The 23,872-nt window shown below is 34.0% G+C and overlaps 4 protein-coding genes across 5 annotated transcripts; 1 reads left to right on the top strand and 3 right to left on the bottom strand.

Moving 5' to 3' along the window:
• Positions 1 to 1,747: 1,747 nt before the first annotated feature.
• On the bottom strand, positions 1,748 to 9,473 carry LOC126689633 (U-box domain-containing protein 35-like). Its single transcript, XM_050384861.1, has 8 exons — positions 9,296 to 9,473; positions 6,733 to 6,881; positions 6,449 to 6,567; positions 5,126 to 5,346; positions 4,284 to 4,630; positions 3,360 to 3,461; positions 2,879 to 3,286; positions 1,748 to 2,462 (listed from the first exon to the last, which is right to left on the bottom strand). The coding sequence occupies exons 1-8, from the start codon at positions 9,471 to 9,473 to the stop codon at positions 1,758 to 1,760; spliced, it is 2,229 nt and encodes a 742-aa protein (XP_050240818.1). The 3' UTR covers positions 1,748 to 1,757.
• A 3,202-nt stretch (positions 9,474 to 12,675) lies between these two features.
• LOC126732489 (protein RER1B-like) lies at positions 12,676 to 16,435 on the top strand. 2 transcript variants are annotated; one of them, XM_050435366.1, is made up of 4 exons: positions 12,676 to 12,835; positions 13,401 to 13,778; positions 15,805 to 15,985; positions 16,117 to 16,435. In XM_050435366.1, the coding sequence occupies exons 2-4, from the start codon at positions 13,432 to 13,434 to the stop codon at positions 16,165 to 16,167; spliced, it is 579 nt and encodes a 192-aa protein (XP_050291323.1). In that variant the 5' UTR covers positions 12,676 to 12,835; positions 13,401 to 13,431; the 3' UTR covers positions 16,168 to 16,435. The 2 variants fall into 2 exon arrangements, with proteins under 2 accessions (XP_050291323.1, XP_050291324.1); XM_050435367.1 differs by having other exon boundaries at positions 12,696 to 12,835; positions 13,378 to 13,778.
• An 18-nt stretch (positions 16,436 to 16,453) lies between these two features.
• On the bottom strand, positions 16,454 to 18,867 carry LOC126689794 (replication factor C subunit 3-like). Its single transcript, XM_050384972.1, has 7 exons — positions 18,386 to 18,867; positions 18,193 to 18,301; positions 17,874 to 17,984; positions 17,744 to 17,776; positions 16,979 to 17,210; positions 16,712 to 16,893; positions 16,454 to 16,588 (listed from the first exon to the last, which is right to left on the bottom strand). Exons 1-7 carry the CDS (start codon positions 18,865 to 18,867, stop codon positions 16,454 to 16,456), a joined length of 1,284 nt encoding a protein of 427 aa, XP_050240929.1.
• A 2,700-nt stretch (positions 18,868 to 21,567) lies between these two features.
• LOC126689795 (phenylcoumaran benzylic ether reductase POP1-like) lies at positions 21,568 to 23,056 on the bottom strand. Its single transcript, XM_050384974.1, has 4 exons — positions 23,050 to 23,056; positions 22,738 to 22,794; positions 22,366 to 22,569; positions 21,568 to 21,850 (listed from the first exon to the last, which is right to left on the bottom strand). The coding sequence occupies exons 1-4, from the start codon at positions 23,054 to 23,056 to the stop codon at positions 21,681 to 21,683; spliced, it is 438 nt and encodes a 145-aa protein (XP_050240931.1). The 3' UTR covers positions 21,568 to 21,680.
• Between the last annotated feature and the right edge of the window lie 816 nt (positions 23,057 to 23,872).

Raw genomic sequence — 23,872 nt, forward strand, 5'->3', positions numbered from 1 at the left:
GAGTTTCTGACAACTGAGACATCAGCACTTGGATAAGGTTGGACTGCTCTTGCCTTTGTGTTCCACATACTGCCTGTATTAGAACTGCGGTTGGTAGTTGAGTTAGGCCTCAAGCTTGACAGTCACTTGGGTCTGCTGGAGTGCTAGGCAGCAAAGCAATGGGAAAGATAGGTCCATTTTTTTGCAGAACCCCATCAACATTATCAGTTGATATTAAAATTAAACTGTTTGATGGAGATACTGCAATTAGTATATTGTCTTGGTTCTTCTTCCTTAATATATAGCAATCTCTCTCCTTGTGTTTATCAGACCATTGCCTTGACTGTTTTCATTTGAGTATTTGTGGGGGAGAATGGTTTGAATATCTCAAGTAGGAAAGAATATATACTACTTCTCGATCATTTATACTTCATATTCAGATTACTTTGGATAGAAGCATTCATTTCATGTTTGATTAGCTGGTCTTTTAACCTCAAACCAATAAGAGGCACAAGATTTGAGTTTTCTAATGTGGAATATTGTTGGAGTGAAAATAAAAATAAAAAATCATACTCTATTACACTTCTTGTCAACAATATTACATAAAAACAATTTTTTCACACTGGCACGCCAATTTCACTTTCTAAACCCCAACAAGATGGGAATCAAATTCCAAGAAAGGAACCTCAAATAACATTTCAATTTAACATTTATATGAAACTATACTTATGGGGGGGGGGGGGGGGTGGGGGGAAGCCTAGTCAATGTGGTCCGTTGAACAACTTCACATAGCAAAGCAACAAAATTCAACGTATTGAATTTTCTGTTGCAATGCTTTCTCAAGGAACTTGAATTGACTTGCTAGCATTACTCAGTTACACCTGTGAACCAAAGAAAATAAACCAACCTTTAGGTTTTGATCTTCATACTACTTAAAGTGTTGATCAATCTATACTTGATTGTCTTCCTGTCAGTGATGATGTGCTTGATGAGTTCTCCAGGAGTGGATCGCTTATACATCCTGCAAAAAATGTTGACCATACTCTATTACATTATATGTGTGAGTGTAATGGTGAATATATTGATCATCTCTTCCTTCATTGTCCGATTGCTAAGGATCTGTGGTTTATGGTTTTGGGTTTCTTTGGAGTAAGTTGGGTTTTGCCAAAGAATGTTGTCGATCTCCTAGCTTGCTAGCAAGTTTGGTTTGGTCGTCATTGAAATGGTCATATATGGATAGTTGTCCCCCATTGTTTGATGTGGTGTCTTTTGGAGGGAAAGAAAAAGTAGTTGCTTTGAAGATATAATGAGAGATCCATGCCTGACCTCAAGCTATTTTTCTTTAGAACCTTATTGGACTGATTGTCAGATTTGTGAAACCAATCTTTATCTTCAATTCTTGGTTTACTTGATTTATGAAAATTTTGTACTTAATTTGTTCACCCCTGTACACTTCCTGTGTACTTGAATGTCTCTTTTTTTATATCAATAAATCTTATTACTTACTATGTTCCATTGACTGAACTTGCTTTCCTTTTCTGTGGACCTGTGCCCTGAGCTGAGCACAAGGAGAAAAAAACTATTCTTTTGCCTTTTATGTGGTTATTTCTTGATTTTGGAGAAGATTTAACAATAATTCAAATGCCAAGTAAAGTTTATTGAATGGAGGTATCATAAGTATATTTAGTGAGCAAATGTTCCTGATAATTTACATGTTTTAAACTCACCTGTTGTATTGTAGCGTGGCTGTGATTGGGTGAGGGATGAGAACTGCTGTGTTAGAGGATATAGTTCATCTTTTCTTCAGCTAGTTCTCTCAGTCTACTGAGCTCTGGCAATACTTCCTTGCAAAGATCTGGCCGGTCTTTCCGTCTGAGTTCTGCACATTGGAGTGCTAGCTTTGCAAAGCACAATGCTTCTTCAACTGGCCAATCAAGCACAGCTGGGTCTAGCATCTCTGTGAATGAACCGTTCTCAATAGACTGTTCAACAATGTAAGCCAGGCCCATTGGTGGCTTGGCTGTTATCAACTGCAGAAGCATGATTCCTAGGGAGTAGATATCAGACTTTACATCAAGCATTCCTGTTTGTTGATATTCTGGATCAATATAGCAGAAGGTTCCAACTGTTGAGGTCGTGTGGAACTCTGTTACATTTTCATCTACAGCAGGTACGAACCTGGCCAATCCAGCATCACTAATCTTACTGACGTAGTTGTGGCCTAGCAAAATGTTTCCTGGCTTGAGGTCACAGTGCAGTACTGGCTCTGGCTTGGTCTGATGGAGGAAGAGCAGGCCTGTGGCAATTTCTGCAGCAATTCGGAACCTGAGTTGCCAAGAGAGGGCTGGAGTGTTTCCTTCCCGGAAGAGACAGTCATCTAAACTTCCATTAGCCATGTATTCATAGACTAGGATGCCAAACTCGGGACAGGATCCTAGAAGGAGTACCATATTGGGATGTCTTATACAGCCAAGTATGTCTACCTGCATTAGAGTTTAAGAGGAAGATGTAAGAAGCAACTCAATTATTTATTGGTAATGTGCATGTCATGCAGGGGTGGAAGTGCTTAAGAAAATGAAAATTTTTAACCAAATAGATGTTTTACAAGCTCTTGTAGAGGATTCTTATAGGATTTGGCATAATAACTTTTGTTTATAACCATCCTGTCAAGCTTATGTGCAAGGCTCCTTGAAATTGAAAGGTGTACTATTCAACAGAAACTTCTATATTTTTCTTACAGAGGCTGCTTGAAATTGGAAAACCATGTTGGGATCAACTTGCTTTTTCATTTTTATATGCATGCTATCTTCTTTTTGCGTGCCTAGTTGTCTAATACAATCAAGTGCATTACTATGATTTATTCATGTATGTTAAGTAGCCAATATTCTTGGTTCCGCACCTCTCGCAGAAATTGTGATCTCCCTTGAGCAGCATCTGGATGTAAAACCTTGACTGCGACTGGTGTATGATCAAGGTAACACCTATACACAGTGCCATAACCTCCTTCCCCAATCTTAAGAGATTCAGAAAAGAAATTTGTTGCCTTCTCAATCTCCTCAATTGTGTATCTCCTGTATTTGAGATCACTTTGGGCTAGATTATCCAATGCCCACCTAGCTTGCTCTGCTTCTTTGTGGGCTTTGATTTTTTCATTTGCTCTTTTTTGTGTCCCCAACTCTGCAATCCTCTTTGGAGCTGCCTTGGACCTAGCTCTCTCTTTCTCTGCTATTGACAGTGCAGCTTCCTCTCCTAGTCTTACCTCATCTAACTTCCACTCTTCTGCAAGTTTCCAATGATGCTCCATTGCCTATGGTAAACGTAACTTTAGAAACTATCTCTTAATTTTGAGAAGACACAAATTAGATGCATCTTTTCAATACCTTTTGATTTGCTTTAAATGCCTCTCTGGATGCAGCACTGTACATGTCCATTTTTTGCTTCAGCTGCAGCTTCAGTCTCCTCATCTTAGCTTCCTCATCATCCTGCACTTTTTAAATACTCATAAGTGGAAGTTATCTGGATGATGTATGTATAGTACCATCTTAATGAGAAGATTTGATATTTGCAATGCGTATGAAATAGAATCTAATGTTTTAATTTAGATGAAAGGAATGTACTGAAAATGGTTCATCTTCCGCTAGTAGCCTTTGTATTATGTCTTTGTGCTCAATCTAATGGGTATCTTAGATAGTATCCTGGATAGGTATCAAGCAAAAAACGTGTGCTTATTCTGGGAAATAAACACTTGAGAAAACAAGAAGGTTGATGGGACAATTTTTTTCAAGCTGTTTAAAGAATAAATAATGGTGATATCAGGTTGGTTTGGGATATTGAGGTTTAAGACTTGTGTGAAGTCAGATTTAGGTACATGCTTCCGTTTTTCGTAACTGCTAGGATATTCCCTAAAAAGGTATAACTAAAGGAACCATTTAGATTAGGCTTTTATAACTATATCTATGTGTGTGTGTTTGTGTGTGTGTGTGTCTTTCTTTCTTTCTTTCTTGCACCTATGTTCTTGAAAGCAGATACTATTTCTTTTGTTTTTAGAAATCATTGAACAAAACTGTCACCTTCTCTAGAAGCAAAATTTTTGAGAATAAACGGTCATTTTTTATATTTTTATATCTTATATTGCATGTGGTAAAACTAATATCTTTGACCCTTACCTTTACTGTAAATTATCACAATGTAAATAGATTACACTTGTCAGATGTTTTAGGTATATTTAAATCACAATTATGGTTGCATACTGTATAGGATGGCTTCTTCAAAGAAATGCTGTTTTTAAGAGATAATGTCTTTACCAAATTTTGGGATGACCCTGAACAAGATGTTCTACCACTCTCCTGTGAACTTGATGAGAAATAATCCAAACGACTGAGGTCATTGACCTTGGAATCTAAATAGATTGATTGAGTTGAAAGCTGAGAGGTTTGGCCTGAATCAGTAAAATTGAAGACTGTAGGAAACATCTTTTCAGTGCTTGGCTTCTCACTGCTTATAAATGATATATCATTATCTGATTCTAGAATTTCCGAATAGGCCTTTGAATTCTTCCCTCTTCCTCCTTTTGTGAAGGGCTGCCTGTGTTCACCATAATAATGAGGCCAGTCATGTAATGAAAGGAAATGGCATTCAAATTTCAAGCTGCTGTATTAAAAAAATTTGGACTATAGGCATCCCTGTCTCTTTCTCTCTCCCCTTTAAGAATTTAAATAAAGATTTCTGCATGAAAAATAACATGAGGTAGCTCGAATTCAACCTGAATAGCTATGACAGTTCTAAATTCTCTAGAGGTTTTGAAAAAATCCCATTAATTTCAACCCTCTTTTCAAGTCAACAGATTCTTTGATTGATTTAAATATTAAGATTTCATTTCTTTGTCAAGCCAAATTTACAACTCACAACCATGATATCCCTTTTTACTTTGCGGACAGATGGTAGAAAAATATCATTATCAATAACACTAAGGTGTTGCAAGTTTACTGCATCATATCATCCTCAATTGGGGAGATTTATTATGACTAACCTTGGTGGCCCATTGCTGCGAGGATTAAATGAATTCCTCTCTGCTACACATAAATGATGAGTGTTTTTATCAGTAGTTAAATGAAGAAAAGTTGAGAAAGCTTTATAATTGAGAGGAGCAAACCTCTTAAGTTCATTGTAAGTTTGGAGAGAGTGGCAGAAGTTTCAATGCTTTTGGCACTTAGTTTCTTAATATGTTCAAGTAGTGGGGAAGTATGGGGGGCTGGACGAGATGCTTTTCGCACTGAAGAGAGGTGGATCCCTTTTGGGATCACATATACGGAGCAGAAATCTGGTGCCCCTTTTGATACAGTGCTTGGAATGCTTGATGACTTGAATCTGCATAAAAAAGACAATTGAAACTTAGCATACATAGTCAATGCATCTATAGCCTTATCCGATTATGGATTTATATTCTGAAATTAAGCGTCATATATTCTTTCTAAAATGTAGTTCACACAATTGATTAGGTTAGCTTATCAGAGTTATGGACATGCTACTTCAGTTAAAGCTACAAAGAAAGCATGATGATAGCATGCTTCACTGTAAGTGATTCTTACGTAACAAATGAAACTACATTGTTCAATTGAAGGATGAGTTACTATAACTTTTTTAGTTTGAGTCGAGTGGATATTCTTTCTGAATCTGCACTTGCCTTCTTGTATGTTGTCTGATAGTGAAACTTCTATGAATCCGGAAAGTTTTTTTGACAAAAGAAAGAATGCCGCTACTTAATCATTTGATGATTTTAAACTGAGAAGATATTATTTAATTTTTTATTAAACCAATCTACTTAATTTTTGAATAAGAGACGGAATATTCATTTTTGTTCTTTCAATCAATCAATAATGCAATTCTATTTACACTGTAATGGTTTGAGAAAAGAATGAACAAAAGGCTACTTTGTTTATTTCTCTAGCAGCTTGACCACTTTTCTCTTGCAATTTAGGAAACCTGCAATTTACAATCAGGCAGATTTTGTTGGAAACTTTGTTTCTTATCTACTGCTTCCAAAAAAGAAAAGAAAAAGAAAAAGAGAAAAAGTTACATTACTACTAGTGCTTTAGTTTGAGCGGTTCACTATTCATGATGTCCTTCCTTTTTTAATTAGTTTTCTGACATCCAATTGGTTTGCATTTCTCATGTTCGAATTGTTCTGCTCCTAGAGATCAATAATTTAATTTTAACTTCATTTATTCATGAGTCATGATTTGTGATTTTCATTTCCTATTTCCTTGTTTACTCAATCATGGCAGTGCAAAAACCGTGGAGAAGCAAGGCATTTTTTGGGCATATCACAGTGGCATAATAATCCAAGGCAGTTTTACAAACCCCTATAATATTTGAAGATATTATCTTTTGACCTCTTACTGTGAGTTTCTTTCTTTTTCTTTCCCCATTCTGGGAGCTTGATCATGTTAAAAGATTAGAAGGAGATTACCTCAAAAATCCATGCCGCGGAGCACCAAGAACCAACTTCTCTATTGCAGCATGGGCAACATAGTCTGTTAATGCTTTTCCTATATCTGTGTCTTCGAGTAAGACATCGAGGCAGTGTATCTGATACAAAATTTTGCACGTGTCAATGAATAAAAGAAAAGATATAGAAATAAAAAGAGGTGATATCATGAATAGAAATAAAACATCATGACATTTTCTATGCATGGTACTAAGGACATTTTCTTATTGCATAAAGAGAAGATAATGGGAAATGCCAAAACCTACATATTTACGAGTACAGTAGCAGTGGTAGGTAAAGAATATATCCCTATTTTGCTGCTCAAGTTGTTGTCTGTGCAGTGAGGCAGTTTTTTCGTTGCTATCACAAATGGCAGCACGTTTTCCCCCATCTGTACATACAAAAGTCATAACAGCTTCTAATCTTGTATTGAAGAGAAGTTATCTGCAATGATGAGAACATGCATGCAATCTTGCTAGTGTGACACCATAAGCCTTTTTTTTTAGATGTATTTAACATTTTGAACTTATTCTCTTAGTTTCTACTATCATTGTTACAAATATAAATGTTATAGAGCAACAAGTTCTATACAAACTAGTTGTGACCTATACCATGCGTGAGAATATATAACTATTTTGTACTGCAGCATAATGATATATGACTTGTTTTTTGAAATTTGTTCTCTCTAAAAAGCAACACATCTTCTGTACATAAAGTCTCAAGGGACTAGAGCTATGTGTCATGCTGTGAACCAAGGCAAGTAGCAGTAAAAAGCTTCAAATAATTTATTACTCAAAACTTATCTCAAAATTACACTGTTGTCTTAACCAAAATTAAAAAGGCATAAGAGATAGATTTTATAATAATCTATTACTCAAATAACTGGTAGGAATATTCAAATACATAGTGATCATGTAGATTGTGTTTTGATATAAACTCAAGATTCTAATTCCAAAATAACTAAGCATTAACCCAAACTAAAATCAAAGTAAAGCTTAAAGAGGGAGAAAGAAAACTTTGTGCCGGGGAATTAGAAAATCACAACACCAAAATGCATCAGCTTAAAGAAGAGCTATAAAAAAACACGAAAATAATCAACATAAATGAGAGCTACAAGCAAGAACAAAAATCCACCTAGTGAGACAATGAGAGAAATCATCTTTTTGTTTGGGATATATATATATATATATATATATGGACTGAATGATAGAGATGATATCAAATTGATAGAAAAGAAGATGGGGAGAAGAAGAGTTAAGATATAAGAAAAAAGAAGGGATGGAGGAAGCGTAACGGTAAAGTAGAGAATAGTGAAGAGATAAAAAGGCAAAAATGGAGGGGAAAAGTTAGAGTAAATGTATCAATAAGGTGGAGAATAATAGGGAGAAGAAAAGATAAATAGGAGAGAGACAGTTGGAAATAAGTGGATGAAGTGTCACAATGAGATATTGGCAAAATTAATTGCTAGACTATATGTATAATTAGAGCATATATAAAGTTAAAATTGTTAAAATAGTTGAATGTTTGAATCTGTAAAGTTACATTAAAAAAAGTTACAGCATATGTAAAGTTAAAACCATTAAAATTGTTGAGTGTTTTTATTTTTTTGTTTATAGAAAATATTGTTAAGCGTTTGAATATATAAAGTGACATAATTGAATGTGCTACTCTATTAAATATTTTAATAATTTATATGTTTAATTTTGTCATAAAAAAAAAAATAGAGGAAAAAAAGATGATGATATGGCACAATATTGATAAAAAAACGCGGCCCAAGGCCCCCGCGTTTTGTAGTGAGTTACAATCAGATTAGAGCATGTGTAAAGTTATGGTGAACTATTGAATATATTAATATTAAAAAAAAAGAAAAAAAAAGTAATGTGACTAATGATGTGGCTCAAGAGAAGCATAACAACATTAAATACTAGGTTCAACTTTTTATATATTATTATTACATAGATATAGATAAGTATACAAGGGTTTAAGTATTACATATAGATTGGTACAAATCATGGTATATGCACAGTTTTCTTGTTATTTGGATCCAAAATATTTTAAATAGGTAGCATTTTTTTTCTTTTACATATATTTGTCTATTATTATTATTGTGACTGTCATGGTTTTAAAAATTGAACCGGATTGATTGGTTGAACCGGTTCAATAGACCTAGAAACAGTTCGGTAAAAACTGGAAAAATTGCCTATTCAACTGGTAAAAACTGAGAACTAAACCTGTTTTCGATTCTTTAAACATTTTAGTTTTTAAAACCATAGTTACTGTAGTTGTTCTCATTTCTGTTATTATTATTGTTATTTGCTAATGCTACTTCTACAGTACTACAAAATAATTGAGGAACCCAAACCCTATGAAATACCATTATGTGGCAACTATTCAGCGTTTGCAAAAGGGGCTTTTGCAAACGTTGCTGTATTCATCTATAATCGGTCAAAACAATTTTGTTGAATCATTGAGGCATTTTCTGAGAAAATTAATGAAGTTATTCCAAACCAATTTTAACAGTTTAAGCAAGATACACAATTCCTAAGGTCTTATACTTCAGGATTTTCAATTAAATTCAAATTTAAACTATATGACTATATTTACCAAATACATCATAAAAAGTGTAATTTTTTTAAAAATAATTAAATTCAACCATGTGATTCATTGATTAATATAATCACACGATTGACTTTGATTGGAAAACTTAAGATAAAACACTTAAAGAAACTGCATTTAAGTTTAGCCCATAAACTTAACATGCATGATGTACCTCCTAAATAACACATTTTAATATGCATGAGAGAGAGAGAGAGAGAGAGAGAGAGTTACATGCAGATGAGGATGCTCTTTTAACAACATGGATTAGAACGAGAGTTTCGCCCTTGGAAAGAAGATGGTCAGTAGCCCATTTGAGAGCTTGTTGGCTCCCTTTGTCATTGTTAACGGCAACTGCAACTATCCCATTTCCTTCTGTCTTCTCTATTTCTTTTTTCTTTGGAAGCCACATATTCTTTCTCACAAAGGAAAAAAAAAAAACCTGTACTTTCTCAGTTTCTCTTAACTACATTTCACAAACTATTCAAGATGACCCAGAATTTTAAAAAACAGAAAAGACTTTTTGTTCAAGAATCTTGATAACCCTTTTATGTGTTAAACTTGTTTTCTCCCTCAACCTATATGAGCATAAAATTTCTGATGCTTAATAATATCTTTTGTCAGCTATTTCCGTTTTCTGTTATAACAATCAGTTGGTTAATTACCCTTTTTTGGCTTATCAATTATAAGAGCCTCACAAAGAGTTAGAAGAAGATAGTAACAATTAATTTAGAAAACTTAAGACCCCTATAATAAGTCATAACTCTTTTCCACTCCCTCTCACTATCTCTCTAGAAAGTTTACTAATATTGATGAGCAGTTAAAAAGTCTAATATTTGACTTTCACACCGAGGTCAGTGACTTGTGAGATCTTAACATGTCAATATTCTATTAATAAAAATCCTATGTGTTTCGATTTATGTTATACTCATCACAACTTGTTATATGCCCTTCTTTTTTATTTTTTTATTTTTATTTTTTATTTTTAAGATTCTTTTTTACTTATAAATTAACTAAAGTTTAATCTTGAAATAAAAATGGACATATCTATATATATATTAATAGGAAAAACTTAGAGAAAGTTCAATTAGAATTTCAAATTAGAGTCCAGTTTTGCGCCATGTGTCCTAAATTATTTATTTTTAGAGAAAATTTTACTTCCTAATTTTAAAATCAAATGTGGAACCACATCGTAAATATTTATCTAAGTAAATTATTGAGTACAAAAACTAGATAGTCTAGAATAAATGAATCGTAAAAAAAAAATAGTGCTTCACAATAACAAAAATTAAGAAGTAATAAAAAATATAATAAAAATAAATAAAAATGGACAGTTTACATTTTATATCTAATAATATTCTTACAAGACTTTTTAAAGAGTTGATAGAATATAAGAATGCCTATCAATAGTATTTAAATTATATATATAGATTTTCTCAAAAAAAAAAAAGGAATTATAATATGCATCTTATTGTATATATTTAAGTGTATCTATGTATATGCATGGGATTATAAGCTACTCTAGTATAAACTATAGAGTGGAAGATTAAAAATTGGGACACAATTTTATTCAAAATTCCACATCATGTGTCAATACCATTGAGATTGACTTTAGCGTTTTGAGTGTGCTATATTTAGAGTTTGTGATGTATGAATTATTTCATTAGGAAAAAGTTTGGCTCCAAATATATTTGGAGTTCTCTCTTTGACTCTATTAATAGGTTATATAACTTGTTTAAATAATACACATAGATAATCTTAAAAATTGTTACGTAATAAATTGGAAAAGATAGTTTTATTCATTTTATTATGTATAGTATTTTGTTTTGTCAAACTTAAATGATATCTATTTTTTAGTTTTTACTATTATTAAATCTAGTGATACAAATTTTTGTTACAACTTTTATAAAAATGATGTCAATGGTGGGTTGTGGGTTCACATAAAAGTGAAGTTGTTCTAAGCATAACTTATCACCTTAACAAATTGTGAAAATTTAACATCGTTCTTTGCTACAACGTGATTTATCCTATAAGATACCATAGTGATTAATTAATACCATGGTAATTAAGCCATTGTTCTGCATGCTTAGGGTTTTTAAGTTGACAATATTTTTTCAGTCTTTAATTTGAGTTGAGAGTATGGTTTTGATTTTGAAAACGTAGATGAGTGAGGTATGGTTGGCTTAGCTAGCTTTTTCCTTTTTCTTTTGAGAAAGGCTTAGCTAATTTTCATCATAAAAGAAAATGAACATATTTTTAAAGTTTAATTTTTTAAGGTTTAATTGTAATTTTGTCCAACTTATTTAACAAATAAACCATGAAAATTTTTTACACCAAACAAATATTCCTTATGTGCCAAATTGTTTGTCATGTTTAAAAAATCCAACTTTTTAAAGAAATATCATTTATTGTCTTGCCTTTCCAAAATTACCCTTAAATAAGATTATAAAAAAATTTCTATAGTTTAAATTAAAAAAAGTAGTTATTAGAGATCTGAAATATAAATCTACCAGTTGGAATAAACCTCTTTTGATTTTATTATTATTATTATTTTTTTTACAAACTAAGTAACATAATTGAGAAATGATATGTCCACAACATTTTCACAATATTTTTACAACAAATTCTAAGTGGCAGGTTGTTATGAGTTGTTATTGTTGGGGCAAAAAAGTAATCTTAGTGTTAAGTTCAAATTTGAACTAATAATAACTAACCACTTATGATTTTTTGTGAAAATATTGTAAAATGTTGTGGACGTAACATCTTTCAACGTGATTAGAAGGGCTCCTAGACTCCTACAACAATTAAATGAATGTTTCATAGATAGTGTTGGGTAATTTTTTTCATTAAATAGAATAAAATCTTGTTTCATAGATATTGTGGGTTTTAGTTAGTTCAACTGGTAAAGTCTTTGATAGTTGAATAAGAGATTTGAGGTTCAATTCTCACCTACACCAAAAACACGCTATAAGTTTATACTCTCTAAAAAAAATGTTTCATAAATATTGTTAGGTATTTTTTTATTATACAATAAATAGATTAAAATCAAACCTAAAAAACATACTCCTAATACAATACAAATACTATTGGCTTGCTTTCAAATTCAAACTTATCCTTTAAATGAAATCTAAAAAATACTCTAGACTACTACAATGCGTCTTTGATATTCTTTTTCCTTTTTAAATACTCCCAAAAATAAAGTAGGGGAATAATAAACCTCTAATTTTGGAAACATAATAATATTTTTTTTAGAACTCACTTGTTGTGAAAGAGATGTTATATACACCCGAAACAGGGTATACAGTCTCCATTGAAGGATTCTTATTCCCATAAAGTGATTCTCTTTGTTTTTTCAGACTTCGAATGAGTAAAATAATAAAATAGAAAAGAAGAAGAAGAAAAAAGAATGAGCTAAATAAACATTATAATTTTATGGTTTAAGATTACTAAGTTGGTCCTTTCATTACTGGGAAAAAGTTTAATTTGGTCTTTTAATTATGAATTATGTCAATCTTGTCCCCCAACTTTCAAAACCCAATCAATTTCAACCACTATTAATTCTATTAAAATAAAAAATAAAAAATTTAGGGGTCAGTTAATTAAAATAATAAATATTTGAAGGATCAAATTAAAATATAACCGGTCGATCTCAAATTCAAACTCAGACAGACTCACTCAAATTGAAATTTCATACTCAACAAAAGAAGAAGAAGAAGAAGAAGAAGAAGAAGAAGATTGATCACTCGCTCAGCGATCGATCTCAAAGCTCAACTGGTAAAATTACTACTTTATCCTTCCTTTATTGCTAGTCAATTTTCCTATCGTTGTTTAATTTGGTTCAAATCCAAAACCCTAATTATCTCAGTAATCTGAATGTTACTTACTTACTTCAATATTCTAAGTTCCTACAATCCACATTATTGAACGCTTGCTCAAACCCTCAGTTTGGTTACTGGGAAAATTTGAGAGAGAAAAAAAATTGGATCATGAATGGTAACCGTTATTATGCATTATTGTTTTTAAATAAAAGATTTTATTTGTTCTCTAAATACCTGTAATTCAACGTATAATGATCAAGAACTAGCACGCTGTTTGGCTGCTGAGAAAAAAAGAAGGTAAAAGAAAGATAATTTGAAATATTGAGTCGTATGCTCTGTACTGCTATAATGCTAAAAAGGGCATTGAAAAATTGGATTAGCCAAATGGTTTAATGTAGACTCAGTTCCTAAAAATATGGAAATTTAGTTGTTCTGGACCTCTGGTCCTTTTACCATGGAATTAGTTTTTGATATTATTGAAATTTAATTTATATTTAGATTTCAAATTTTGGGTTTTGTAGAGTTAAGCTGTAAGAGTAGAACCCAATTTTCATGGAGGGACAAGGAACTGATTCAGCTTCAGAGGCGCCTCTTGCCAACTGGAGAAATGATTTTTCGAAGATGTTTCAGTACTATCTGGACCGATCCACACCTCACCCGCTTCAGAGGTGGCTAGGAACACTTGCAGTGGCAATGATTTACATTTTGCGTGTTTACTACGTACAAGGATTTTATGTTATTTCCTATGGTTTGGGGATCTATGTCTTGAATCTCTTAATTGGGTTTTTGTCGCCAAAGGAAGATCCAGAGCTTGAAGTTTTGGATGGGGCTTCTTTGCCAATGAAAGGTTCTGATGAATTTAAGCCTTTCATTCGCCGCCTCCCCGAATTTAGATTCTGGTAATTTAGCATTTCTCATTCTTATCAGTCTTCTTTGTTATGCAAATTCATTTCTGGATTGCATCCGTATATTTTTAGAAGCTTTATTTTCCTGTGGTGTAGCTTTTTTTAATGAGTTTTTTTTTTTTTTTTGGGGTAACTGCACTATCTCCTGTTTAATGAGTTTAAGGCCGGATAATCATTAATCACCCCTGGTTTGAGGAAATGCATTGGGAGAAGCATTTTAAGGGCCTACTTGAGCTTAAATATTGTTTGAATTATTGGTTTGGTTGTTGTTGCCATTGCAACTCATATTGGAGGGATAATCTTGTGTATTCTGTGAAGCAGAATATTTAACTACTTTGTTCTATTCCTTATCTTTCCATGTACCATTTTGTGTTAGATGGAGAAGCATATAGAGTGGTCAAATCTGAATGTTATAACATTCATGACAAGCTTACATGGTAGCTTTTGTGTCATTTTAAACTTCGATTCTAATTTTAATAGTATAACTGTTTACATGGTAGCCTTTTCATTTTAAAAGCTAAATGATTCAAGTACATTACTAGCCTTTTCATTTCTTTTAGGAACATTGTTATTGCCAAGTCTCCGTTTAGAATGTGCTTTGCTTATTTTCTCAATTTGTGAACTATACTGTATCTTTACAATATGAGATTCTTTAGGATTTGAATAATTGAATCTATTAAGTTAGCTGGCTAATCAATGTTCCCCTACAAAAGGATCGCTATTTCTCCAACAAAACTGCAGTTTGGCAGAGGTTAAACTATGGTGGGCAGGCCTGGTTGGATTTTTTCCAAATGAACGAGTCTCTAAGCCTCAGGCTTTACCATGCTTGGGCTATCCTGATGGAGGCACATTTTGATTTTCTTTTGAAATGGCCTATATATTTTACCCTTATACAATACAGTGGCCAACTTTAATGAACATCAATTAAATGGTAATAGGCTCATTCTTTTGGTGCTTGGTAGATTTTTTGAACACAACATGTATAGAAATTTTGTTTGGCTTAGGACACTGCCTGTGATCTTTGGTTTTTTACTATACCTTTTCATCTTTTTTGGAATGAAGATTTACCTATAAAAAAGAAGTTCTGTTTGGCTTGTACTACCTTGTAGTTTCCTTGTGATTTGTTTATGTTCACTGCTTCATATTTTGCATTCTCTTTTGTAATATCATCAATATGTACCTTCCTATTATGTACTAGATGGTTAGAATACCTTGGGTAGTGCTTTTTGCTATTTTCCTGATGAATTGCTTTTTCAATCCACTGACTGATTTTAGTGCCTCTTGATATGTTGCCCATTGTTAGTTTTTAGGGTTAATTGGAACTATGGGCCCCATCCATAAGCAATGTTAAAATTAATATTATTAATGGGTTAAAGGGATGGATATTCCAAATTAGAGTGAACTAATTTGTTAATTTTGACATAGTAGTATATCCCACCACCCAACCAACCCACTAATTTGTTGATTTTAATATTAATTTTAGATTCTGGGGTGGATATTGCAAACTAATCTTGAACTAAGGTGTTGATTAAGAAATTTTATAATCTAGGGTGGACATTGCAAATGATCCAATACTTTGGGGTGGATAGCTACAGTTAACAACCCCCCCCCCCCCCCCCCCCCCCCCCCCCCCACACACACACACACATATATATCTTTTTATTTTAATTTATTTAAATTTCATTACTCAGATGTGTGATGCGTGATAAAAATATGGTGATTGAAAAATATCTGTGCTTTTTATTTCATTATTTTATTTTGCATCTTACATGCATAATTGTTTTATATTTGTAAAGTTTTTGTAAGTGGAAGTTCTTAGATTATTTCCTTTTGATATGTTTGCCAAGAGCCTTGTACTTTAATTGGCACTTCTTGGTGTTTCCAATAGAACCATCAACTATTGAATTATCAAAAAAGATTGAAAAATTTCCTTGCTTTACATTTTTTCATTTTATTTTTATTATTATTATTATTTTAAATATGGTGGGGTTGGTTTAACTTTCCTGGTTGATAATCTCAGGTATTCCATCACGAAGGCTTTTATTGTTGCATTTCTCTTGACTTTCTTTTCTATGTTGGATGTACCTGTTTTCTGGCCAATATTGCTCTGCTACTGGGGTGTACTATTTGTCCTCACGATGAAGCGACAGATCCTACACATGATCAAGTACAAATATGTCCCATTTACTGTTGGAAAGCAGGTCAGTTATATTGGTTATTAATTTAAAAAAAAAATTATAAAGTTGCATATTTTTGGAGGGTGGTCCTTTTTTAGCCCTTCATCTGTTATTATGTTTATGCTTATATAATATATTTCCATTTATTTTGACAGAGGTATACTGGTAAGAAGTCAGCTGGAAGTAGTGGTTCAAGAAGAGACTAAAAGCTATAAATGTGCTGACACAAGTAAAAGAAGAAAGAGATGCTGAAGATTTGTATATAGTTCTAGGAAAAATGAAAAATTTGGACTTTGAACATGCTTGTAGATATTTCCAAATTCATAGGGAATATGTACATTATATCTCCATGTATACTTGGATTTTAAAACAGCTTTGGAACTTGGAAGGTTTGCATTTGATGTCAGTTCTTCTGTAGTTAAACAAAAACCATTATTGGGATAGAGTTTTATCTAATTGTGCTTGCTTATTGAATTATGAATTTATTATATTTCATTTTTGATTTGATATCATGGCCATGATTGCTTTTCTCAGGTTCTGTTTCAATTTTGTAGCAATCTTAGCTGCAAAGCTCATGGGAAGATCAAAGTCCTCCTTCCTTGCTATCTGAATAAGAACCTTCATGATCTGGGAAGATGGAGGTTGGAATGAGAGATTAGCGGGGAAGTGAGAAGCTTAGAAGGTGGAATTGTGGTTGTATTTTATAACTGTAATTGAACTGTTTGAATCCATAATGAATCTGAAACTTACTTCATAAGTAACAGGAGCGTTAACCTTAATAACTTTGCAGCGGTCTTTCACTGATTCTAGGATTTCTGCACCATCTTCACAGCAGAGTATGAGCTTGCAAGCATCTCCATAACAGTCCATAATCCATTTTATCAAGTGCTGAATGTTCTCTGTTGCTTTGTCAACCTCATAGAAGACTATCACTGAAAGCAATAAGAAGGAACCTTCTTAGCTTTTAAAGATTGGGTTAAATCATCCAGAGAAATTCTGCACACATAAAAAACTGACCTTTATATTTTGCTTTGAAATTAACATTGCTGACTTCAGGAATAACTGCAAATTCACTGCTTATTTTCTTGACCAAACCCATTAGGGCATATTTAGCATTTGCTTCCAAGTTTACATTGAGTTCCACATGGTGAGGACTGGACGTTAATGGAACTACTACTTGCATGGGCCTTCTTTCCTGTTGGTATGTAAAATGAGCTGTGGCACTGGATTTGGGAGGTAATCTCTGAAACTGCTAATTCATTAATGGAATTCAAAAAATTGTAGCGTCTTGAATTTAAAAAAAACCTTCATTTATGATTCTAGGCATGATCATGCACTCTTTTATTTAAAAGTAGCTTTTTAAAAACCTTCTGGTTACCTTGTAAAGCAAGGTTATCTCAGTACTATAAAGGTCCATAACATAATAGAAGATTTTAAAAATTCCTTAAAGATGAAGTTTGGTTGAATGTTAATCAATTGGTGCATATTCTAGCTGGTTCTGAATTTTACAAACCCTATGAGAATCTAAACTGTGATGAGTTTCTAGCCTTTGAAAACATGAGTTATTCAAATATTTTGTGGGATTAGTTGAGTTCAGTACAAGTGTCTTCAAATATCAATAAATGGTCATTGTAACTTTTCTAATTATATTGGTAACAATAATAAGTCACAACAGTGGATTAGAAAGATGGATTTTCGTAAATATTACAAAAATATTCAGAGATATTCCTAAGCCAGTTGCCACAGGAATTTAATTTTCAATATTATTAAACTAGAGTGTACCTGAATCTGGAAATATCTTAAATCATGCGATAGCTGCATTAGAGTTTGATAAATTCAGTTTAGGCATCTAGAAATTATATTCAAGAAAAAATAACTCAAAATGTAGCTGCAGTTGATGACCAGAACATACATTCCAACAAGCATCACCATATATTTCATGTAGAAGAGCCATTGTTAGTGCTCTCTTCCCAGATCCAGAGGACCCCTTGAACAAAATATGGGGACAGACGTCATGGGATACCTAAGAATTCAACAGAGTAGAAGTTATCAATGTAAATGTACTGCTTATAAAACGTAGCAACAAAGATGCATACCATAGAATATATAACAGAATAACTTGCATATATGAAACTAGATGCAATTTGCAGCGCAATGTGAATAATCCATGAACATCATGATGAAACAAAATATTACAGGAGGAAAGAATTTTCCATTCTGAAATAACTTACAAGTTTCTTGAGAAGTTGAGCTTCTTGTTTGTGGCAAGTAAATTCATTCAATGAACCAGGCTGATGTTTATCTGCCCAAAATTGTCTCAGGCTTTCAACCACAAATGTCCTCTCAATAATTGAAGTTTCATCAATTGGTCAATGTTCAGGAGATTTGGATGTTCTGCAAGGCCTCTTCCTCATGCAACCAAACCATGCATCTGTTTGGCTCTTCCTTCTATTGGCTGTGAATTTTGTCATGCTCCTGCTGGTATCACTCATTTTACTACTATTGGTGCTAAATTTATCACTGCTCTCCCCACTTATACCAGAGCTAGAGTTGATAGTTTGTGACAAACCAGCACTGGATGAAGTACCTCGGGCATTATGATCAAAATTATCATTTGCTCTAAGTCGTTGATGAGCAGCAGCATCTCTTTGGAAAACCAATTTAGGGCTTTGGCTATCATGGATTTCAAAGCCATTGGTTTTTGGTAGGACATCTTTCTGCTTTGCCAATGCTATGTGTTGATGAGAAAAGAAGATATCACCTGGTAAAATGGAATCTGTGCTTTCAATTGTTGAATCATCACCTATCTGACCAGTAGAAAGCTTTGCCTTGGCAATCATTTCATTGAGTTCACCAATCGAAGGTGCTTTTATATGGGCTGCTGCTTCCTTAGGTTTCTGAATCATGTTTGACAATGGTGGGGAGGTCCTCTCTTCCCTTTGCAACCTATGACCAGAGTCATTTTTTGGTCCTTCTCTCACACTCTGAGTCTTGGAGCAGTCACTGATCTACGCCTGTAGTTTGCTTTCTCAGTCACTCTAATAGCTTCAAGAAGCTGAGGATGAGCTCCATTTTCTTCTCTACTGTGTGTTCTGTCCTTTTGCTTTCTACGTGAGCCTACGAATTCATTCTTATCCAAATTGTGCTCCTCTACCCGAGGTCTATAGGGAGAAATATGCCTAGCAGGCTCAGCTTTTGAGAAGGGACTAACATTTCTCCGAACATCCAAACTCAGTAGAGGTGTAAGAGCAAGAGCATTACCATCATCTCTCCGTGGCCTGTATGGTGACTTGCTGTTGTGTCTCCTTTGAGCTGGGCTGCCCTTTGAACCCTTGGCAGGAGATGAGACCTCATATCCAAATCTCGATGAATTCCCCCTGTTGGAGTTGAGTCTCATGGTGATGGGGTTCACCTCTGCTTCGACATGGCTGAGGAATTAAGCTGACAGGCCCTGCAATACAACAGCGGATTCTCCTTTCCCTGAATATCAAAAACTCGCCAAAAGTCAGTCAGCTAGTGGTGTTTGTAAACAAAACCATACTTCAATAATGCTTATCCCTCTGATTTTAACTTTTTAAGATTTGATCAAACACTCTGCTTCCAAAGGAGTAGAACTACTGTAGAAGCCTGCAAAATGGTGAGGCAAATGATGGTCAAAGACAAAGTGAGGACAAGCCAGCAAAGGGTGTTCAAAGAAATTGAAGTTAAGCATCCATTGAGCAGGAGACACGAATTAAAATGTTGTGAATACGATGCTAACAAGGATGGCACATCGGTAATGACGGTGAAGATGCTTGGTGTTGATCAAACAAGGTGAAAATATGCTCTGCATTTCCTTTAATTTCTAAGCTTACTGTCGAGGATGGCTTTGTCTCTCTATTGCTACAGAACAAAGCAATCTTGAATCTGTCGCATGAGTGTGTGCTGTGGCGGCTAACGGTATAAACTAATACTGTTAACATACCATAGCATTTTGTTGGGCCAATGTACATCTTAAAAGCATGCATGTCTTTTTCCGTTTCCGAGAGTACTTAATAATTTTGCACTCGTTTTCAGCTAACTTAATTTGCTTTGTTCAAGATATAGCTCTTTAATGGATATGTTAATTGGAGTAAAAATGTAAAATAAAAATTACATTAAATTTGAGACATTATTTTGAAGAGTAATGTTATAGCCATAAATTATTTTACAACATTTTCACAAATTGGTAATGTGGCTTACTTCTTATTGGTTTTCATCTAAACCCACCATTAATATTACTTTTTCATTTATTAATAACAACTCACCATATCAGCAATTTGTAAATTTTTTGTAAAAAAGTTTGTATCTCTAGCATTACTCTATTTTAAAACAAAATGTGATAAGACATTGGCCCACAGGACACAGGCAGATTAACCTTGGGCCCAAACACAAGCCCATACCCGAAGTAGGGGCCTATCTCCCTTCGGGTCCACTATAAAGCCCTAAGCTTCATCAAACGAAGCCCATTAGAAAATCAAGATGTACACCACATGCGGCCCATTGAAAGGCCCATACCTCTGTCACATGAAGGGCTTTTGTTTATAGCTCAAAAGCCTTCAGCCAAACAACAAGACCAACAAAGTCTTAAGAGCCATCCTCACAATAAGCCTTTCTTTCTCTCGGAGAGAAACTGAGAAACACAAAAGTATTTCAAGGGCCTGTTTGGTAGTAAATTTTAAACAACAATTTTTAGTGTTTAAACAATATTACACGTATTTTTACACACTTTTTCACCCACATGTATTTTCAAAAAATACAAATAATGTTATTAGAACAACATTACCAAATGGGCCCTTAATAAGGGATTGCATAACTTTTTGTTGTCTGTAGGAAAGGTCATGCGAACCAAGAGCTTGTAGGAATGGAGGCTTGTGTCTCAAGTTCTTTCTTCTTCCCATAGACACAAGCAATGGCTTGGTTCTACAACTCAAGCAACTGCACCCGTAATCCAAGCCATGGGTCAAATACATGGACAAAGAGAATATGGTCTAGTAGAATAGGCGTACAACATGGTTTATAATATCAAAAAACTGTAGTATATCATTTATTATTGCTATTGAGTCACATCAGCGTAACATTTCGGTCTACTTTAGTCTAATTCGGTCCATTCAGTTCACTTTGGTCTAATTAGGTCCACTTCAGTCTAATTCGGTCCATTTTTGTCCATTTCGGTCCTTTTGGTACCCTTTGGTCCATTCGGTCTATTTCAGTCAAATTCGGTCTGTTGGTTCTACCTTGGTCCAGTTTGGTCCATCTCGTATTTGTCAATTTGGTCTACTTCGGTGATGCTTTGAGAGGGGATGTTTGTATATAAAGAAGAGTTGCTTCATTTACAATTATGTCACATTCTCGACGATAAAATACATTTCTTTTATATGTTATTAAACTTTTATATTTCTTTTAGTATAAGTGATGAATTTACTTATATATGCTTTTTTTTAGGCCGTTCAAGACATAGAGAGGGTAAGTTGTTTATAAGGAGTACTAAAAAAAATTTCAACCACAAATTACATTATCTCACCTTATATAATAATTGAATGTAATATACATCTGATGCACGTATTTTCCCTTGCACATGCGGGTAGACCTTATACAAAGAAGTGTGCACATTGACAAGTAGCAAATGCCACATAGGCAACAGAGATTTTATTTTTATTGTACACTGTATCAACATATTGCCACAAACATGTTCCAAGTTTTAGACAAATTGATCCAAGTATTCGTCTACAATAGTGTATTTCACCTCTGGGTAAAGCTCTGAAGCCTCCACGCCATTAGAAGCCTTAATCTCAAAGTCTCGAAGATTTCCCTTCACAAAGGTAGAGTGGGCAATGGATAGGAGGAGGAGGTTTAAAGGATTGGAACACTCTGCAGAAGAGAAAAAAATAAGTATCAGATACCCCAACCATCTTTGAAACTCTCATTATTCTCTAGCTAGTACATAGAATTGCTCAAGTTAAAAGGAGGATTACTTCCTTTTATTTATTTATTTTTATGCCATCCAAAAATTTCAATAAGAAACCGAACAATTTATGCACTAAATATTAATGAAATGAAGTCAGTCATCCAAAAAAGATGTCAAATACAGCTTCTTGGTTACAACTAATGTGTACATAGTAACTTCTAATTAAATGTTTTTAGTATTGTCTCTAATATGTGAATCTTTGGTATTACAGTTAGCTGGTTTGACTAACAGTACAGAGAAATGAAGAAGATAACCCAACTCCCCTAATAATCCAAATGAGGTAATAAGGTGTATCCTAACAAATTAGATAAAAAAAAAATCACACGTCTAAGGGAGCCTAGGAAGAGAATATGATCCAAAACAAATTAGATATATAAGAAAACACTATAAATCAACATTTGAAATTGTTCTTACTAACCTTGGATTTTCTTTAGAACTTGATCTTCTAGAAGGTAAGTCTTCTCAAGGGTCTTGCCAATCTTCTTCTCCCACAGGGAGACAATCTCGTTGAAGGACAAAATATTGGCAGGGGGTCTAACATGAAGGACCTTGTTCAAGGTTCTTGGATCGTCCACTGCTTTTATGGTATAAGTTGCAATATCTTCTTCTTTGGAAAAAATTACTGTTAACATGGAAAATAACAATTACTTTGTCATCTTTAACCGAAGTAGTTGATGATCTAGTTGACTTACATGTAGTAGAAGGCACACACAGGCACACACATATATAAGCAAATGAGAAAGTCTCAGACAAGTTTAAAAAGAAAGATGATTGAATTTTATACTAATACCTTTGGGGTTTCCATCTCCAATTATTTCTACTTTGTCCCTTGATGGAGCTGTGGTACCTGCAAGTTTAGCTTATTTAAGTTTTTAACTTTTTTTTGGTACTATTCATGAGTCTCATTGTATTATTTTGCTAGCTTTTAACATTTTTTTTATACACTGAAAGTTCAAATATGTGTATAAACACCCTTGAACGTTTAGACCCCCAATTTACAATTTAACCAATTCAAGCATTATGTCAAACAACTAGTGTGCGGAAAATGAACATAAGCTATAATATAGAATTAGAAAAACTATCTAAGCCAAATTAAAATTACAACCCATAGCAGATATTAAAAAGGCAAAGATAAAAGGGAAGGAAGATGCAAACACAAAGACAACACGCGATGTGTTATCAAAGAGGAAATCGAAGCTCTCGGCATAAAACTTCTCCGCCGCCCTCCAAGCGGTAAACAATCCACTAGAAAATGTAGTTGGGATACATGGACAGCAATAGACCCTCCAAGCCTAATCTACCCAGTGCACCTAAACCCTCCAAGCTTCTTGCTCCAACGAGGTTGCGCCGAACCTTTTTCTTTTCTAGCTTCCCGGATTTTGCTACTAGACCGTAGCATCAACCAATGTAAATTGGTTCCTTCCTAACTGCTTCCCAGAAAATCAAACAGCCCTCTCATAGTGATGAATATGGTGAGAACAAGGTTTTGGTAAAATGCCTCTCAAGGATTTGACAATGGAGAGGGAGAGAGTTGAGGAATTTGAAGAGACTCTAATGTATAGATTGTAGGTAAATCAATCTTGTTTTTCTTTAGGGTTTCTCTCTCAAAATTCTCTCGGGAAGCTCTCTTTCATTTATGGGTATAAGGGGTATTTATACTGGAGTGAGTGAGGAATGTGAAACGTCAAGTTTTACAAAACAGGGGTGGCTCGCGGCTTGACCTCGCGACTTGACTGAGTCGCGAGATTCAGTCGCGAGATAACCGTATGGCCAGTTGTCCTGTTTTGTCCTGTAGTGCTCCAGCTAGCATGACTGTTCACCTTCTGGCACGCTTGGCACGTGTGCTGCGTTTGGTGACTTGAAGCTGCGAGCCACCCGCGAGAACAAGCCACGAGTCTCTGTTTTCTTGCACACTCTTGAGTAAT

This window comes from Quercus robur, chromosome 6 (assembly GCF_932294415.1).
Source record: "Quercus robur chromosome 6, dhQueRobu3.1, whole genome shotgun sequence".
Lineage (NCBI taxonomy): Eukaryota > Viridiplantae > Streptophyta > Magnoliopsida > Fagales > Fagaceae > Quercus > Quercus robur.

Excerpts from the sequence above, each read along its gene's own strand:
- LOC126689794 (XM_050384972.1), bottom strand. The coding sequence starts at position 18,867 with ATGATTCAGAAACCTAAGGAAGCAGCAGCCCATATAAAAGCACCTTCG. Across the intron at positions 18,302-18,385 it reads AAGAGCCAAACAGATGCATG|GACATTTGTGGTTGAAAGCC; the intron begins GTTTGGTTGCAT and ends AATTATTGAGAG. Across the intron at positions 17,211-17,743 it reads TAAGATATTTCCAGATTCAG|TTTCAGAGATTACCTCCCAA; the intron begins GTACACTCTAGT and ends ATGAATTAGCAG.
- LOC126689795 (XM_050384974.1), bottom strand. Across the intron at positions 22,570-22,737 it reads TGGAGATGGAAACCCCAAAG|TAATTTTTTCCAAAGAAGAA; the intron begins GTATTAGTATAA and ends CCATGTTAACAG. Across the intron at positions 21,851-22,365 it reads AGTTCTAAAGAAAATCCAAG|AGTGTTCCAATCCTTTAAAC; the intron begins GTTAGTAAGAAC and ends TCTCTTCTGCAG.
- LOC126732489 (XM_050435366.1), top strand. The coding sequence starts at position 13,432 with ATGGAGGGACAAGGAACTGATTCAGCTTCAGAGGCGCCTCTTGCCAAC. Across the intron at positions 13,779-15,804 it reads CTCCCCGAATTTAGATTCTG|GTATTCCATCACGAAGGCTT; the intron begins GTAATTTAGCAT and ends TGATAATCTCAG. Across the intron at positions 15,986-16,116 it reads CATTTACTGTTGGAAAGCAG|AGGTATACTGGTAAGAAGTC; the intron begins GTCAGTTATATT and ends TTATTTTGACAG.
- LOC126689633 (XM_050384861.1), bottom strand. The coding sequence starts at position 9,473 with ATGTGGCTTCCAAAGAAAAAAGAAATAGAGAAGACAGAAGGAAATGGG. Across the intron at positions 6,568-6,732 it reads GCTACTGTACTCGTAAATAT|ATACACTGCCTCGATGTCTT; the intron begins GTAGGTTTTGGC and ends ATTTTGTATCAG. Across the intron at positions 2,463-2,878 it reads GATCACAATTTCTGCGAGAG|GTAGACATACTTGGCTGTAT; the intron begins GTGCGGAACCAA and ends ACTCTAATGCAG.